Source organism: Hemicordylus capensis, chromosome 4 (assembly GCF_027244095.1).
Source record: "Hemicordylus capensis ecotype Gifberg chromosome 4, rHemCap1.1.pri, whole genome shotgun sequence".
In the NCBI taxonomy this organism is placed as follows: Eukaryota; Metazoa; Chordata; class Lepidosauria; order Squamata; family Cordylidae; genus Hemicordylus; species Hemicordylus capensis.
In genome coordinates this window covers 306,084,046-306,099,162 of record NC_069660.1, presented here as the reverse complement: position 1 = coordinate 306,099,162, position 15,117 = coordinate 306,084,046, and the positions used below count along the sequence as shown (strand labels likewise).

Sequence of the window (15,117 nt, the reverse complement as noted above, 5' to 3'; positions counted from 1 at the left end):
GGATCCGTCTGTGAGTGGTGGCTCTTGATGCACTAACTCCAGCCTCAGTCCACTCCTTGTGAAAGTCCCTGACACTTTTGAATGGCCTTTTCCTGACAATCCTCTCCAGGCTGCGGTCATCCCTACTGCTTGTGCACCTTTTTCTTCCACACTTTTCCCTTCCACATAACTTTCTATTAATGTGCTTTGATACAGCACTTTGGGAACATCCAACTTCTTTTGCAATTACCTTTTGAGGCTTTCCCTCCTTATGGAGGGTGTCAATGATGGTTTTCTGCACAACTGTCAAGTCAGCAGTCTTTCCCATGATTGTGATTCCTAATGAACCAGACTGAGAGACCATTTAAAGGCTCAGGAACCCTTTGCAGGTGTTATGGATTGATTAGCTGATTGGAGTGGGACACCTGGAGCCTAGACTGTTGAACCTTTTCACAATATTCTAATTTTCTGGGATTGTGGATTTGGGGTTCTCATGAGCTGTACGCCATGATCATCACAATTATAACAAATGAAGGCTTGACTTATCTCGCTTTGCATGTAATGCGTCTGTCTCATATATCAGTTTCACCTTTTAATTTGCATTACTGAAATTAATGAACTTTTGCACAATATTCTAATTTTTCGAGTTTCACCTGTAGTACAGCATCCTGTTTCACACAGTGGCCCACTAGATGCGGGCATGCCCTCCCTCCTGCTGTCACTCCCCTGCAACTGATACTCAGAGGCATCCTGCCTTTGAGGCTGGAGGTGGCCCACAACCCTCCGACTAGTAGCTGTTGATAGACCTCTCTTCCATGAAGTTACCCAAACCCTTCTTAAAGCCATCCAGGTTGTTGGCTGTCACCACATCTCCTGGCAGAGAATTCCACAAGTGGATTATCCTGGCAATCAATTTCATGGGATGATCCCTGGTTCTAGTGTTATGGGAGAGGGAGAAGAATTTCTCTCTATCCACTTTCTCCACACCATGCATGATTTTATAGACCTCTATCATGTCTCCCCGCAGTTGTCTTTTTTCTAAACTAAAAAGCCCCAGGTGTTGTAGTCTTGCCTCATAAGAAAGGTGCTCTAGGCCCCTGGTCACCTTGGTTGCTTACTTCTGCACCTTTTCCAGTTAAACCTTCTATCTGAGTATAGATTTTGAAATTCAGTTTTCATCTTTCCCATCTGCTGTTTTCTGAGATCCAGCCTTTTAATTTAATTTAGTTTATGGATCTTTTTTTTATCCTCCCTTTCTGATAAGGTTGCTTGGGTAGATTGCAACAGAGCAAATATAATGGATAATATATATATTTTGTTTTGTTGTTGTAAACCGCCTAGAGACTTTGGTAATGGGTGGTATATAAATGGGTTAAATAACAATAAATAGCATTAAACATACATCAAAATAGTTAGGAACATAGACAAAGAACATAGAAAGCTGCCATATACTGAGTCAGACCATTGGTCTATCTAGCTCAGTATTGTCTTCACAGACTGCCAGAGGCTTCTCCAAGGTTGCAGGCAGGAATCTCTCTCAGCCCTATCTTGGAGATGCCAGGGAGGGAACTTGGAACCTTCTGCTCTTCCCAGAGCGGCTCCATCCCCTGAGGGGAATATCTTATAGTGCTCACACATCAAGTCTCCCATTCATATGCAACCAGGGCAGACCCTGCTTAGCTAAGGGGACAAGTCATGTTTGCTACCACAAGACCTGCTGTTGTTTCCTCTGCAATGAATGAAAATGTTATTACCTGAATTATAGCTGAAATATGGTTTTGAGTTAGAACCATAGAAAGAAAACAGTAGACTGTTCCTGAAAGATTTGCTAAAAGTTGCACATCAGACTGGAATCAGCAATTCTGTCTCTTTCAAAACCCATTTCTGAAAGGCAAATTGAGCATTGCTAGCAGAATTATCCCCCCCCCCCGCTATTTGTTCTTGCTATATGGTTTCAGAGCCATTGATAAAGGTAGATGAATGAGTATCAAAATCTTACTCACCATGTAGAAAGCAGGTTGTTGATTGCTGTATGTGTAGATCCAGTACCAAACAAACAGTGAGAGTATACAGAGTATAAAAAAGAGTATATGTAAGGATGGCCCACGTATTTATTTGCTTATCACTCTTCTGTACAACCACCACATAATCTCATGATGGTTTATATATTTTCTACTACTCCCTCCCATTATTTGCCACTCAACATGAATGGTGGCCTGTTCATATAGCAAACATTAGTGAGTGAGGAAAGGAGGGCAGGTGTCAAGGTTCACCCTGGTAGTAACTCTGAAAGTAAGTTGGAGCAGAGGAGGAGTCTGCTTCAGCCCAGATCCCAGCCCCTGATGTGAGCCCACTGGAACCAGAGTGCCTGAGCCAACTACCACTGGCTCTGGAGATCTGGGTCTCTGGGAACTTGGTACTACCAAATAGGGCCCTGTCCTCTTCCCTTGAGTCCCGTCTGTTGCCCCCAGCAGCAAAGATGATGCCAGCTCCGGTCTGAGCTACTATGGCAAAGAGTGAGTGCACACCTGGCTGCAAGGGAACTTGCTTCCAATGGGTGTCCTCAGGAGGAGCACAATGTCACCTTGGGAGGAGATCTGCCTTAGAAATCCAGCAAGGATGGGACTTCTGCTTGCCATATAAACATTCAGTCTCACCTGCACGTTTGCTGGTTCAATAGTCCCTCCAGAGAGCTTAAACCCAGCTCCTCGAACTCTGCCTGATGCCTGGGCCCTGATTCACTGTCTTGCTCCTGTTTTGCTTAACTACCTCGGATCTGCCTCACTGCCTGCGTCCAATCTCACTTCCTGGATTCCATTGTTGACCTGCCTTGCTGCTTGTTGGTCCTCCTGTGCGGGGGTATCATGCACAGAGGCCTAGTCCTGCTTTTGGCTTGAATTGTTGGCACATGCACATCCTGGCTTATTGGATGCCCAGGAGGAATAGCAGAAAGGTCTGTGTTAGACCTGTGACCTAGTGTGTTTGTTGAACATTAGATATATCAGTAGCATTTATATTCTGCCCTCAGTGCAGGAAGACCATACTGCACCCCAATGTTTTGGTGGACCTACAATAAATATTACTTATTTATGAGTTAGATGGAGCCCTTAATGCAGCAAGATGCTGAATATTAGAGCAGTCAGAATTAATTGCATTAATGTCAGCAGAGTTTCATTGAGAAAAGCCTGGCTGTAGATTCTCAAGATCTAAAGAGGTATTTAAAGAGGATTAAGAAACACACTCAGTTGTTTCTCTGAAATAGATTATTCCTTTGTAACAGCAAATCCTCCTATCTTTCGCCCCTTCCAGTTGCAATGAAAAGGAATTATGTTAGTCCCATGATTATCAAAAGATCAAACGACTATAGGCAGTATGTTTCTAGAGGAAGCACTTTGACATTTTCCTTCATTGTGATGAGCACAGCTTATTTTTTGTTCTGTGGCTGACATCCTGACTTAGTTACTCATTGGAAGTCCTATAGAAATTAAGTGGTCCTTTAGAGTAATTCCTGAGCACGGACAAGGAACTATCTTATTATTTCTCTGTGTAAACTGCTTTGAGAATTTTTATGTTGAAAAGCATTATGTGGGTGCTCTTCATAACTGTGTCTAATAATGAAAAGTGGTCTGGCTGGTATATAATAGAATATGAAGGAAACCACACAAGTGGAAGTATTCCGGAAGTGTAAACAATATGGTAATCCTAATATGACCTAAAATTATGCCTTCTATTTATAATGTGCATGTGTCTGGAAACAGTTAATCAGGGACTATATCAATATTCAAAAATATATAAATATTTGAGGGGAAATCTTTTGCTCTGTTTTGAACTAATAAATCTACATGTCAAAATAACTTTAATTTGATATACCTTTATGATCTTATGAATAAAGAGTCCACATATGTATATGGTAATCAGGCATTCTTTATTACTTAATGTATTTGTGTGTGTTTATACTTTCAAAGGTTTGTCAAATAAGATATAACTGAGAATAACTTGTGACATTTTGCAAATGCACAAAGTAAGAAATTTAGCTGCATACAATATAGAAACGGAATAGCTCTAAGGTAAACCGGGTCAAACAAAAGGGCCTTAAAATATTATTGCTCAGTTTTTCTCATACTTAATCTTTTTAATATTCTATAGTGCCTCACAAAGATTAGCAAAGTATTTGATTCTGCCTTTTGTGACATTAGTCTGTGGGCTCTTAAGAACTTGCTGGATTTCCGTTTTTACTACAGAAGATATGATAAAATGTTTCTTTCTTTCTTTCCCCTCTTTTCATGTCAGAGATTAATTTTTGTAGATATGATTATCAGTAGGTGATGTTTAGGAAAACCATCAGTTTGTTTGCTTGAAAGAGACAGATAATGTCCCTTTATAAAATACAGCATCTACTGATACTGTACTAATATTGTATAGATGATCTGCTAAGGCTTGGGAGCCAAATCAAATCAATCTTTATTACGGTCATAGACCAGCATAGTTGGGAGCCAGTGGCAGCTCCCTAGTATGGTTTCCTGACGGATTGTTTGTTAGGCCTGTGCAAAACTCCAGCTTCATCTAAATACTCTGCACAGCCCTTTGGTATCACATGAGCCTACCATTCCCACCATGCAGGGCTCGTTTAAGGGAAATTAAGCCCAGTAAGGTGTTGACAGTCAACAAATATGCCTCTTTTAAGCTTTGATTATTTTACTACTAGTAGAAATGAACTGAAAGTGTCAAGTCACTTCACTCCAGACACCAGACACTCAACAGATGGTAATGTTTGTGAATTGTTTTTGACCTGAGCTGGATTAGTTTGGTGACCCAGAGGTGAAAAGCTGTCTATCCCATTACCATATCCCATAAGACACCAAATACCCGATTTCATTGGTAGACCTTTGTTGCTTTTACTTGCACATTCATTGTGTGTTCTTTTGATTTTGTATGTATTGTTGCTCTTCTATAATTGTTTGCAATTCTGCTGTCACATGCTGCTAAATTGTGAAATATTGTTCAGCTGAAAATATTTTTAGTTCACAAGCCTTTTATTAACACTGGTCAACTTTTATTTATCACAACAAAATTTGTAAGCTAAACTCTCACTGATATTTCAGGAATGAGTATTTTGTAGTTGAAAAGCTTTTTAATTATCCATGTGTCATGGCTAAGTGGCTTTTGCTCACAGTCTGCTTATCCTTGGTTCAAGCTTTTATTGCTATAAATGCAGCCTGTAGAATTCAAAGGGATAACCTAGATTGAAGCTGGCCCCTTCACTAAATATATGATTGGATTCCTGTAAACATAACTTAAACAATGAGCTTAAGATACTTCAAACTGTCATTTGTATAGCAGGTCATTCTTCGCTAAAATAAAATAAAATTTGATTTTTAAAAAAGCTATATTGGAAATTTAATGACAATTTCTAAACAGAGTAATACATTACATTTGCCTACTTCACTATTTAACACCATGGTCTATGTGGTATTAAGCCCAAGTAAAAATGAAAAGGTTTATCTTAGTCAAGTATTTTATAGAAATGGAAAGAGGCAGTCAAATCCAATTTAAATAATTCTTAAAATAAGTTAAAAAACGATTATGAGTTAACGTATTAATTGCTAATTCTTCCTGACATGCTCATCTTTCCCTTTAAAGAAGCCCTACATAGCACTGCATGGTTGGAACAGTAGGCTCATGTGATATCAAGGGGGTTGTGCAGAGTATTCAGAGGAAGCAGAAGTTTTGCACAGCTCTAACAAACAATTCATCAGGAAACCATACTTAGAGTGGATGGGAGCTGCCATTGGCTCCCAGGCCTTGCCGTGATTAATACTGGTTAGCTGATAATCTGTACAGTATCAGTGTTCTTTGAATTCATCTAAAGATGGCACTGCCATTTGCCAAATGTAGCCTATGCAGGCCTCTCCTCACAGCAACTGGCCTGCTCATTGGGTTCAACTGTAAATGATTTCTGTTATAGCATCTTAGTAAGCCCATAAGACTTTGCATGCTGTCCTCAGAGATGATGATAATGATAATAATTAACAATAATAAATTGTATGGTATTCAATTAGGTCCATACTCAAGGTTTGACATTCTGGAAAGAAGCCAATCAGGGTTCTTGAGGAACTTATTTGGCACTCTGAAATGTACAGCAAATGTGATTTTAAGGACAGAGGCTGTTTTTTAAAAAATTGAATCTCAGGCCTGGCTTCCAATTATCTATTTTTGGTTGAAAATACATCTGCGACCAGTTGGTTTAATTCCTGAGTTTCTCTCAGCTAGTCCCCAGTCACTATGGTGTGCTTCAGTAAGTAATAAACTCACCTCTCTAGGTTTAGATCCAGCTCAATTTCTGGAACTGGGTCTAGCGAATGCAAAAAAAGTAGTGAGACAACGCCTTTTTGATATTGAGATCCAAGAAAACCGGGCTGTACTTCCAGAGTTTTATAGAGTAATAAGAACTAAGATGGACCTTTCCCCCGCAAAATATCTGTCGACTATCACTTTCTCTAAGTTTTGATGGACATTTACGAGAGTAAGGGTTAGGTTAACTCCTTTCCATTTGCACTTTTAGCTGGGAGGTTTCAGGGTGTGCCTTTAGAAGAATGACACTGTAGTTGTGGGTCAGGAGATACAGAAACTGTTGCACACATTCTTCTCCACTGTAAATTCCATTTACCGTATTTTACGGACTATAAGACGCTACGGACTATAAGACGCACCTTAATTTTAATCCAGTTTTTCAGAGTTTTAACATATTAAACTGTTAAAACATATAAGACGCTCCTGAATTTTGGCGGATATTTTTCGAGGAAAAAAGTGAGTCTTATAGTCCATAAAATACGGTATATCCTAGGGAACGTCTTATTGCTCCTTTAATATGTAAACTGGTAAATCAATCCGATGAAAATCTTGTAAAACATCTGGTCTCAGATAAAGATGCTTGCTTCTGACACACCTGAATCTATCTGTGCATGCTGATTCACACTGTATTATGTGAAGTAGTAATGTTTTTGTGATGTATTTTTAGGTATTCATTGTACGTTTGGAATTTGATATTTGCTGCCTTGTGCCCATGTAGCACTGAACAGAATATATATACCTTAAATTAAAAAATAAATGCTTTCTTTATGCCTTGTTGATTATCAGTGAGGCAACTGTAACTCCCCTCCCCACACCAAGAGTGTTTCTTTCCTGATGGTTAATTCATCAGAAATCTCCAATTAAGTTGTAGGTCCATATATCAGACTAGCATAAATATCAGTTTGGCAGGTTAGCAGATCATGGGAAGACCTAAATTGTTAACTTCTTGATATAGTGAGGTGGCTCTGAGAATATTTGAGAACTGCTTTTTAGATTGTGAGCCCTTTGGGGACAGGGATCCATCTTATTTGTTTGTTATTTCTCTGTGTAAACCGCCCTGAGCCATTTTTGGAAGGGCAGTATAGAAATTGAATGAATGAATGTATAGTAGATTTTAACAATGTGATTATATGATAAGGAATAAGACAGAAATTTTGTGTTTGGTATCAGAACATGCGAACTTGCATGAATTGTCCTACAGTAAGAATTTCTGTATGGGAGAAGTATGTATGGCCTGCCCATCATGTTTTTATTGCTTGTTACTCTATTGTAGATGTACCTTGTCCTATCCTGCAACATAGAGCCCACAGGATCTGGTGGGTAATGAGGCAAGGCAGATTTGGTCAGAATACAGCACCATGGACTGGTCCATGGGGTATGTTGATCTGACAACAGCTAGAGGTAGGCTGAGCTCTTAAATACCTCTGAGTTCAATCAACTCCTACTGGGCTCTGCCTTCCTGCCTGGAATACAATAGTCTCCCTTTGGCCTGGAGTCTGGCAGTTGTCCTTTCCAGCTGATCATGCTCACCTGCCACCAGTGCTAATGTGCAGATATCAGGGAGCATGATGAAAGGAGAAGAGCAGGCTCCTCCAGGGGCTTGAGTTTCAAGGATGTTCCATTGGGTATTCAGATCTTAATTGTGCTGTCTTGAGGAGCTCTGTCTCTGGAGCTTTCTCAAGGTTTGGCTTCGTGTCAGCGGCCAGGGCTGATCTGGGTCAGACTCAGAGTCACTAGTCAGGGCTGGGGTCATGATATTAGTAATTGAAAACAGATAAATTCTCTTATTAAAATCAAAATGTGTTGTTTGAACTAGGGGGAGTTTAGCAAGGGTAACATGAAACTACTTTGAATTTTTAAAATATATTAAAATATATTTAAAATATATTTATCAGATTTCAAGTTGAACTTAGCATGTCCTCTAATTCGGTCAAAACTATTTTCCAAGACTGTTTCTGCCTTAGGAGCTCTTCAGTTCAAAGTTATTTAATGTTTTTTGAAGGGGCTGAGTGACCAAAGACCTCCCCAGAGGGTAATAGAGCATCTAGAGTGCTAGCAGCTCCTGGAATTATTTAGCATTTGCTTTCAAGAGCTTCATATTTGTTGTTCATATGTACAATTCAAAATAGAAGTTGACCTGCCATTGACACATTCATTCTCTTTCTGTTTTTTTCAGGCATTAGATCAAGACAGAACTGCACTACAAAAAGTGAAAAAATCTGTTAAAGCAATATATAATTCTGGGCAAGGTAAGGTAAGAGTTATTTGATAGTGTTTGTAAAACTAGTTTTGGTGTTGACTTCATTTTTACATTTTAAGGAATTACTTAATTCCCCATGGGTAACTGTTTTATTTGAAAAGCAGAGGCTGACATCCAGAAGAATGTTGCACACACTGAAAAATGTTTTGCAGATGCAATGAAGGAGGTAAAGTTTTGCTGATCTCCCCCTTCCCTCTGGAGCCAACTGCACTTCCTGAAAATATGTCCCTAAGAGTCTCCCAGAATCCTATTTTTGGGATACACAGTGGACTGCAGAGGGAATGGGAGATTAGCGCAAAAAAAAAAAACCCCACACCCCTTATGCACACCTTTTCTTGATGTGCACACTGTTTGTCTGGATGTCTGCCCTGGCCCGATTTCAAACAGCCTTGTAATTTTTTTTTAATCCATCCTCCAGGGCTGTTCTGTTAGTTCTTGGCTGCTACCTATTTTCTATATAGCACAACTGTATTAGAAGTTGCAGTAACAATTCACAAACCAAAAGTTGACTTTGTGGCAGATTTTCAAAAATCACCTTGGAACATTTTGGCTGTTTTTTTCTTCACTGGATATAAAATCAGTTACTAACAGGAAGCTTATTTAAGAAAATATCAAATTCACATGCATAGTAAATACAATTTTATAATATTTCTTATGGAAGGTACACAGTAGTCAAGACAGTTGATAATTTAAGCACTTAAAGCAAGATAGGCACTGTGCTGCAATAAAAATGTTTAAAGGACTGCTTTCTCTGTTCTTTCCCCACACACTGCAGTAATCTTCAGAGGCTCTGCTCCAGGTTTCTTTGCCGTTGGAGGTACAGTGGCCATCTATTAGGAGCAGGGCCTTTTTGGTGATGGCACCATTAGTGTGAGATACCCTCCTTGTGGAGGTTAGATCATAACTCCACACTTCTTTTTCAGATGCCAGATGAAGGCTTTGCTATTTCAGAGGACATTTGGACTTTAGTGTACTTCTAGGACTCAGCATCAGAGCCTCTGATGCCAATGAATTGGAAGCACTCCCTTGGAACCACGTGGAGGTAGCCACTCACAGCTCAAACCTCTCTGCACAATTCCTCACACTTCCAGCACAGGGGTGGGAAGCTCCTGTTCAGGAATGAAGGGCACATCAGGAAGTCATGTGTAAATATCTGCCTCAGTATGCCTTCCTGACATGCCTTCATACCTTCCCAGCTCAGCCTATGGCCTCCTGTGACTGTAGAGAAGAGCCCCCCTCCCCAGCTCCAGAAATGTGAGGAACTGTGCGGAGTTGCACAGAAATGTGAGGAACAGTGCGGAGGAACTGTGTGGCTGTGGCACAGTTGACCACCTCTGCACAGCACCAAAAGTGTGGGGGTGGGATGCTCCAGCTTCATCGGCCTAAGACACTCTGATACACAGCCCTACTAGATTCTGCTACTACTGCTGCTGCAACTGAAATAGTGATTTTATTTGTGTTTTCCTGGTGTTATGCATTGTGTATGGTGATGAAGAGGTATTATCTTTGCTGCTATTTCTTTCTATTAATTTTATATTTTAATATTATGGTATTCTATGTTAACTGGCTTTGATCTTCCAAGAAAAACAGGGTTGGAAACCTTTTTAAATGAGTATCTCTGACTAGTCACCTTAAGTGGCGCAGCAGGGAAATGCTTGACTTGCGGGTTCGAATCCCTGCTGGTATGTTACCCAGAAACACCTATAAACACCTGATGTTTTTACTGCTTTTTACTGTATGTTTTTAATTTTTGTAAACCGCCTTGGGGTTTTCTTTTAACGAAAGGCGGTATAAAAATGTAAAAATAAAAATAAATTTTTTTAAAAAAAATATTGGGCAGCAGCGACATAGGAAGATGCTGAAAGGCATCATAGGAACATAGGAAGCTGCCATACTGAGCAGCTATTATACTTATAGACCATTGGTCTATCTAGACTATTATACTGATAGAGCATTGGTCTATCTAGCTCAGTATTGTCTTCACAGACTGGCAGCAGCTTCTCCAAGGTTGCAGGCAGGAATCTCTCAGCACTATCTTGTAGAAGCCAGGGAGGTAACTTGAAACCTAGATGCTCTTCCCAGAGCGACGGCTCCATTGCCTAAGGAGAATATCTTACAATGCTCACACTTCTAGTCTCCCATTCATATGCAACCAGGGTGGACCCTGCTTAGCTAAGGGGACAAGGCATGCTTGCTACCACAAGACCAGCTCTCCTCTCATACTGCGTCGGAGATGGCAATGGTAAACTCCTCCTGTATTCTACCAAAGAAAACCACAGGGCTCTGTAGGCGCCAGGAGTCAAAATCATCTTGACAGTACACTTTACCTTTATCTATGACTATCCTTGCTCTCACAGTAATGGCTAAAGAAGACAAAATAGTATTGGTGTTTGAAAGAAAGCAGTAGCTGTTGTAGTGTGCCCCAAGTCAGAATCCTGTGTACGAGAAATGGTCAGGCAGATATTTCACTAAGAATTATAAACAGAATATGATTGTGATATTCTTCTTCTATTAATTATCAACATCTGGCTGTCAGAGGTATTACAGGTTAAAAATGCCTTCTTCTACAGTAATGGCAACTATAGATGCCACTCATTGTCCCTGATTAGGGAGGTTTCATTTTGGTTTTCAAAATAACTAGTATGCCATAATGGTTCAGAACGTATACTCTAATCCAAACTTCAGTTCTGTTATGAATTCGCTGGATGGCCTTAGATAAGCCAGTGTATCTCAGCCTCAACCCCTTTTGTTTTACGGGGATAATAGCACTAGGTTGTAGAGTTGTAAGGATAATGTGTATGAAGTCTTTAATAACTGAAACCTGGATCAGATGTAATAGGAACTAGGTCATTGGGATTGAGGGCAAGCTACAAGATTATGCACTTTCTCTCCCCCACACCCCCATTCCTTTTATCCATGGTTGGCATTTTGTGTGACCATTGCTGACTCTGGTTAAAATGAACTGAACTCATGTTGAGAAGCTGTTTTTAATTGGTGTTATCAAAGTGAGTTTATAAGTATGTACAGATTCATTTTAAGCAGGGTTTCCAGAACTGGACCTTAGGAGGTCCAGAACTATCAGAACTGCACCTTAGGAGGACTACTATATAAAATTTTGATATTACCACCGTCAAGGCTGGCACCCCATTGACACATCTATTCTTATGTAATGTATTCTTTTTAAACATTTTATCCTTTTCCAGTGAGTTTATAGGTTGATACATTCTGTGAAGAAGTATGTCTTCATAGCTGTATTACTCTTGCTGGCTGTTAATTTCAGCAGATGATCACGTGGTTTGCATTTTTAGAGAGTTATTAATTTTGCCAAATGCATTCATTATTTCAGTCTTCAGTCTTCGCGCTCCCCAGTCCTTTTCCCCTACACTAAAAAGTGCATAGAGGTGTGTTATGTGTGCAGAAAAATATTCAGTTCCATGAATTATGTGTATCAAAAAAGCCAATAATAGTCTGTGCAATGTGTAGTGAAAATAAATAACATTCCTAGAATATATTTAATAAAATAGAAACTTTTTCCAAAGAAAACTGCTGCTAAAGGAAATACTTAAATTAAATTAAAGATGTTCACTTAAACAGCTTGGCAGATTTGCATGTAGGCAATTTTTACATGCTCTTGATGGTGTTTTTTTTAAAAAAACAGTTCACAGTGTTTTAATGGACAATATGTATAATTTGAATGATCAAAAATAGTGTCTGTTTTAGTTTAACTTTAATGTGACATTAGTGGTTTAATACGCTCTACAAAGGTGTATTTTTCCTTATATTTATTTATTTACTTACTTTATTTATTTATTTATTCAATTTCTATATCGCCCTTCCAAAATGACTCAGGGCAGTTTACATTAAGACAAAACAATTAAAATCAAATTAACAGTTAAAAACAGAGATTATAAAACACCGTTAAACAATAGCAATTAAAACATTCAAAACCATTTAAAAACCCTGGAAGGCCAGACCAAACAGATAGGTTCTAAGGGCTCTCCTGAGGCCAATAAAGAATTCAGATTACGGATTTCTACAGGGAGTGCATTTCACAGCCCAGGAGCAGCTACAGAGAAGGCCCGCCTCTGAGTTGCAACCAGACAGCACTGGTGGTTGCTGGAGACTGACCTCCTCAGATGGCTTTAACCTGCGGTGAGAATCATGCGGAAGAAGGCGCTCTCTAAGATAACCTAGACCTCAGCTGTTCAGGACTTTAAAGGTAATAACCAGCACTTTTTATTTTGCCCGGAAACATATCAGCAGACAGTGCAATAGTTTCAAAACAGGCATAGTATGGTCTCTCCGGGTTGCCCAAGAGACCAATCTGGCTGCCGCATTTTGAACTAACTGAAGTTCCTGAACTATGTACAAAGGCAGCCCCACGTAGAGCACATTGCAGTAGTCAAACCTGGAGGTTACCAGCTGGTGCACCACTGTTTTGAGGTCATCCTCTTCGAGGAATGGACACAGCTGCCGAATCAGCCGGAGCTGACAGAAAGCACTCCTGGCCATGGCCTCCACCTGAGATACCAGGGTGAGGCCTGGGTCCAGCAGTACTCCCAAGCTGTGCACCTGCTCCTTCTGGGGGAATGTAACCCCTTCCAGCACAGGAAGATCTAACTCACCCCTCAGATTCTGAGTCCCTACAATGAGCACCTCCATCTTGCTTGGATTCAGTTTCAATTTGTTATCCCTCTTTCGGTCCATTACTGCCTATAGGCCAGGCATTTAGTGAATGAACAATATTTCCTGATGATGTAGGTGAAAAGGAGAAGTAGATTTGGATATCATCAGCATACTGATAACACCCAGCACCAAACCTCCTGATGACCTCACCCAGCGGTTTCATGTAGATATTAAAAAGCACTGGTGACAGAATGGAGCCCTGAGGGACTCCATATAACAGCTCTCGTTTGGAGGAGCAACTGTCACCAAGCTCCACCATCTGGAATCTACCCGAGAGAGAGGAGTGGAACCACTGCAAAGCAGTGCCCCCTATCCCCAACTCCCCCAGGTGATCCTAAAGGTCAATGGTATTGAACACTGCCAAGAGATCCAAAAGAAACGACAGAGTCACACTCCCTCTGTCGATTCCCCGATAGAGGTCATCCATCAGGCTGACCAACTGTCAACCCCATAGCTAGCTCTAAAGCCAGTTTGAAATGGGTCTAGATAATCAGTTTCCTCCCAAACCGCCTGGAGCTGGTCGGCCACCACCCTCTCAATCACCTTGCCCAACCAAGAAAGATTGGAGATTGGCCTGTAACTATCCATCGCTAAGGGGTCCAAGGAAGGCTTCTTAAGAAGAGGTGTGCATCCTATCCTCCCTGCTAGATAGAAGCAACCAAGTTGGGCAGTGATCCAGAGAACCAGGGGTAGGCCACACTGCCCCAAACAGCTTGTCCACATCTTCAGGAGTCACAGATTGAAATTGATTCAACCTGATACTGCAAGAGGCATCTCTGGACACCTCCTTCATAGACACTGAAGATATAGTGGAGTCCAAGTTAGCCCGAATACAGGAGATTTTGTCCGCAAAGAACTCATTAAAAGTGTCACAGAAGAACACTTTTGGGAACTGATTTGAAGCAGAAGGAGCAGAAATTAAACTCCTCACAACCCAGGATAGCTCTTCTGAATGCCAGCTTGTGGACGCAGTGCGTGCTGACCAAAATATCTTTTTTTGCCGCATGCACTGCTACCGCATAAGCCTTTAAATGGGTCCTATGCTGCATCCTGTCAAATTCAAGCTGAGTTATTCTCCACTTGTGTTCCAGTCGCCTTCCCTGCCACTTCAGCCCTTGCAGCTCCTCGGTATACCAAGGAGTCATTTTTGAAGCAGGTTGGGAGGGACGCTTAGGAGCAATCATGTCTATTGCCCTGGTGAGTTCTCTATTCCATGTTCCCACCAGGGCAATTTCAAAATCCTCCAAGGCCTTTTGGAAACCTGTGTCCAGCAGCCTTTTTGGGCGGATCATACTAATAGGTCCATTATATACTCTCACAAGAGTGGTAAATGATGCAGAGCTGGCAGCAACAGGGAAGTAGCAACTGGACCCGCCATTCCTCCCCGCGGCTGGCCACTCACACTGACTGACACAGCACTAGACTAAGCTTGCCAGTGCTTTCTTTAAATGGCCTCTGCGCAGGCACAGGGAGGCCTTTTAAAGAGATAGCCTTCTTTTAGCTAGAACACTGGTGTTTTTGCACAAGAACGCCAGTGTTTTAGCTTAGCCCAGTATTGTGTCAGTCAGTGTAAGCAGCTGGTCAAGTTGGCCTCGGGTCGGGATGGTGGGTCCGGTCTGATTCAATTTAACACCGAGTGGTAAATTGAATCGATCTAGATTTGATTTACCACTCCTGCCAGGAGTGGTTAGTAGGCACCTCCGTGTGCCTCTTCTTCCTTTGTCACACACACACACACACACACACACACACACACACACACACACACACACACACACACCGCTGCAGGCTCTGCACACTGAAGGAAATTGCAAGGCACTCTGGTGCCTCTTCACATTTTC

General features: G+C 41.0%; 1 protein-coding gene across 8 annotated transcripts in view; it reads left to right on the top strand.

The window, feature by feature from the left end:
* ASAP1 (ArfGAP with SH3 domain, ankyrin repeat and PH domain 1) overlaps positions 1-15,117 on the top strand; it is a 246,538-nt gene that overhangs the window by 128,545 nt on the left and 102,876 nt on the right. For all 8 annotated transcript variants that reach the window (XM_053243643.1, XM_053243642.1, XM_053243637.1 and 5 more), the window contains one exon: positions 8,507-8,579. In XM_053243643.1, the coding sequence (XP_053099618.1) occupies positions 8,507-8,579 (73 nt within the window). The remainder of the gene's footprint in view (positions 1-8,506; positions 8,580-15,117) is intronic.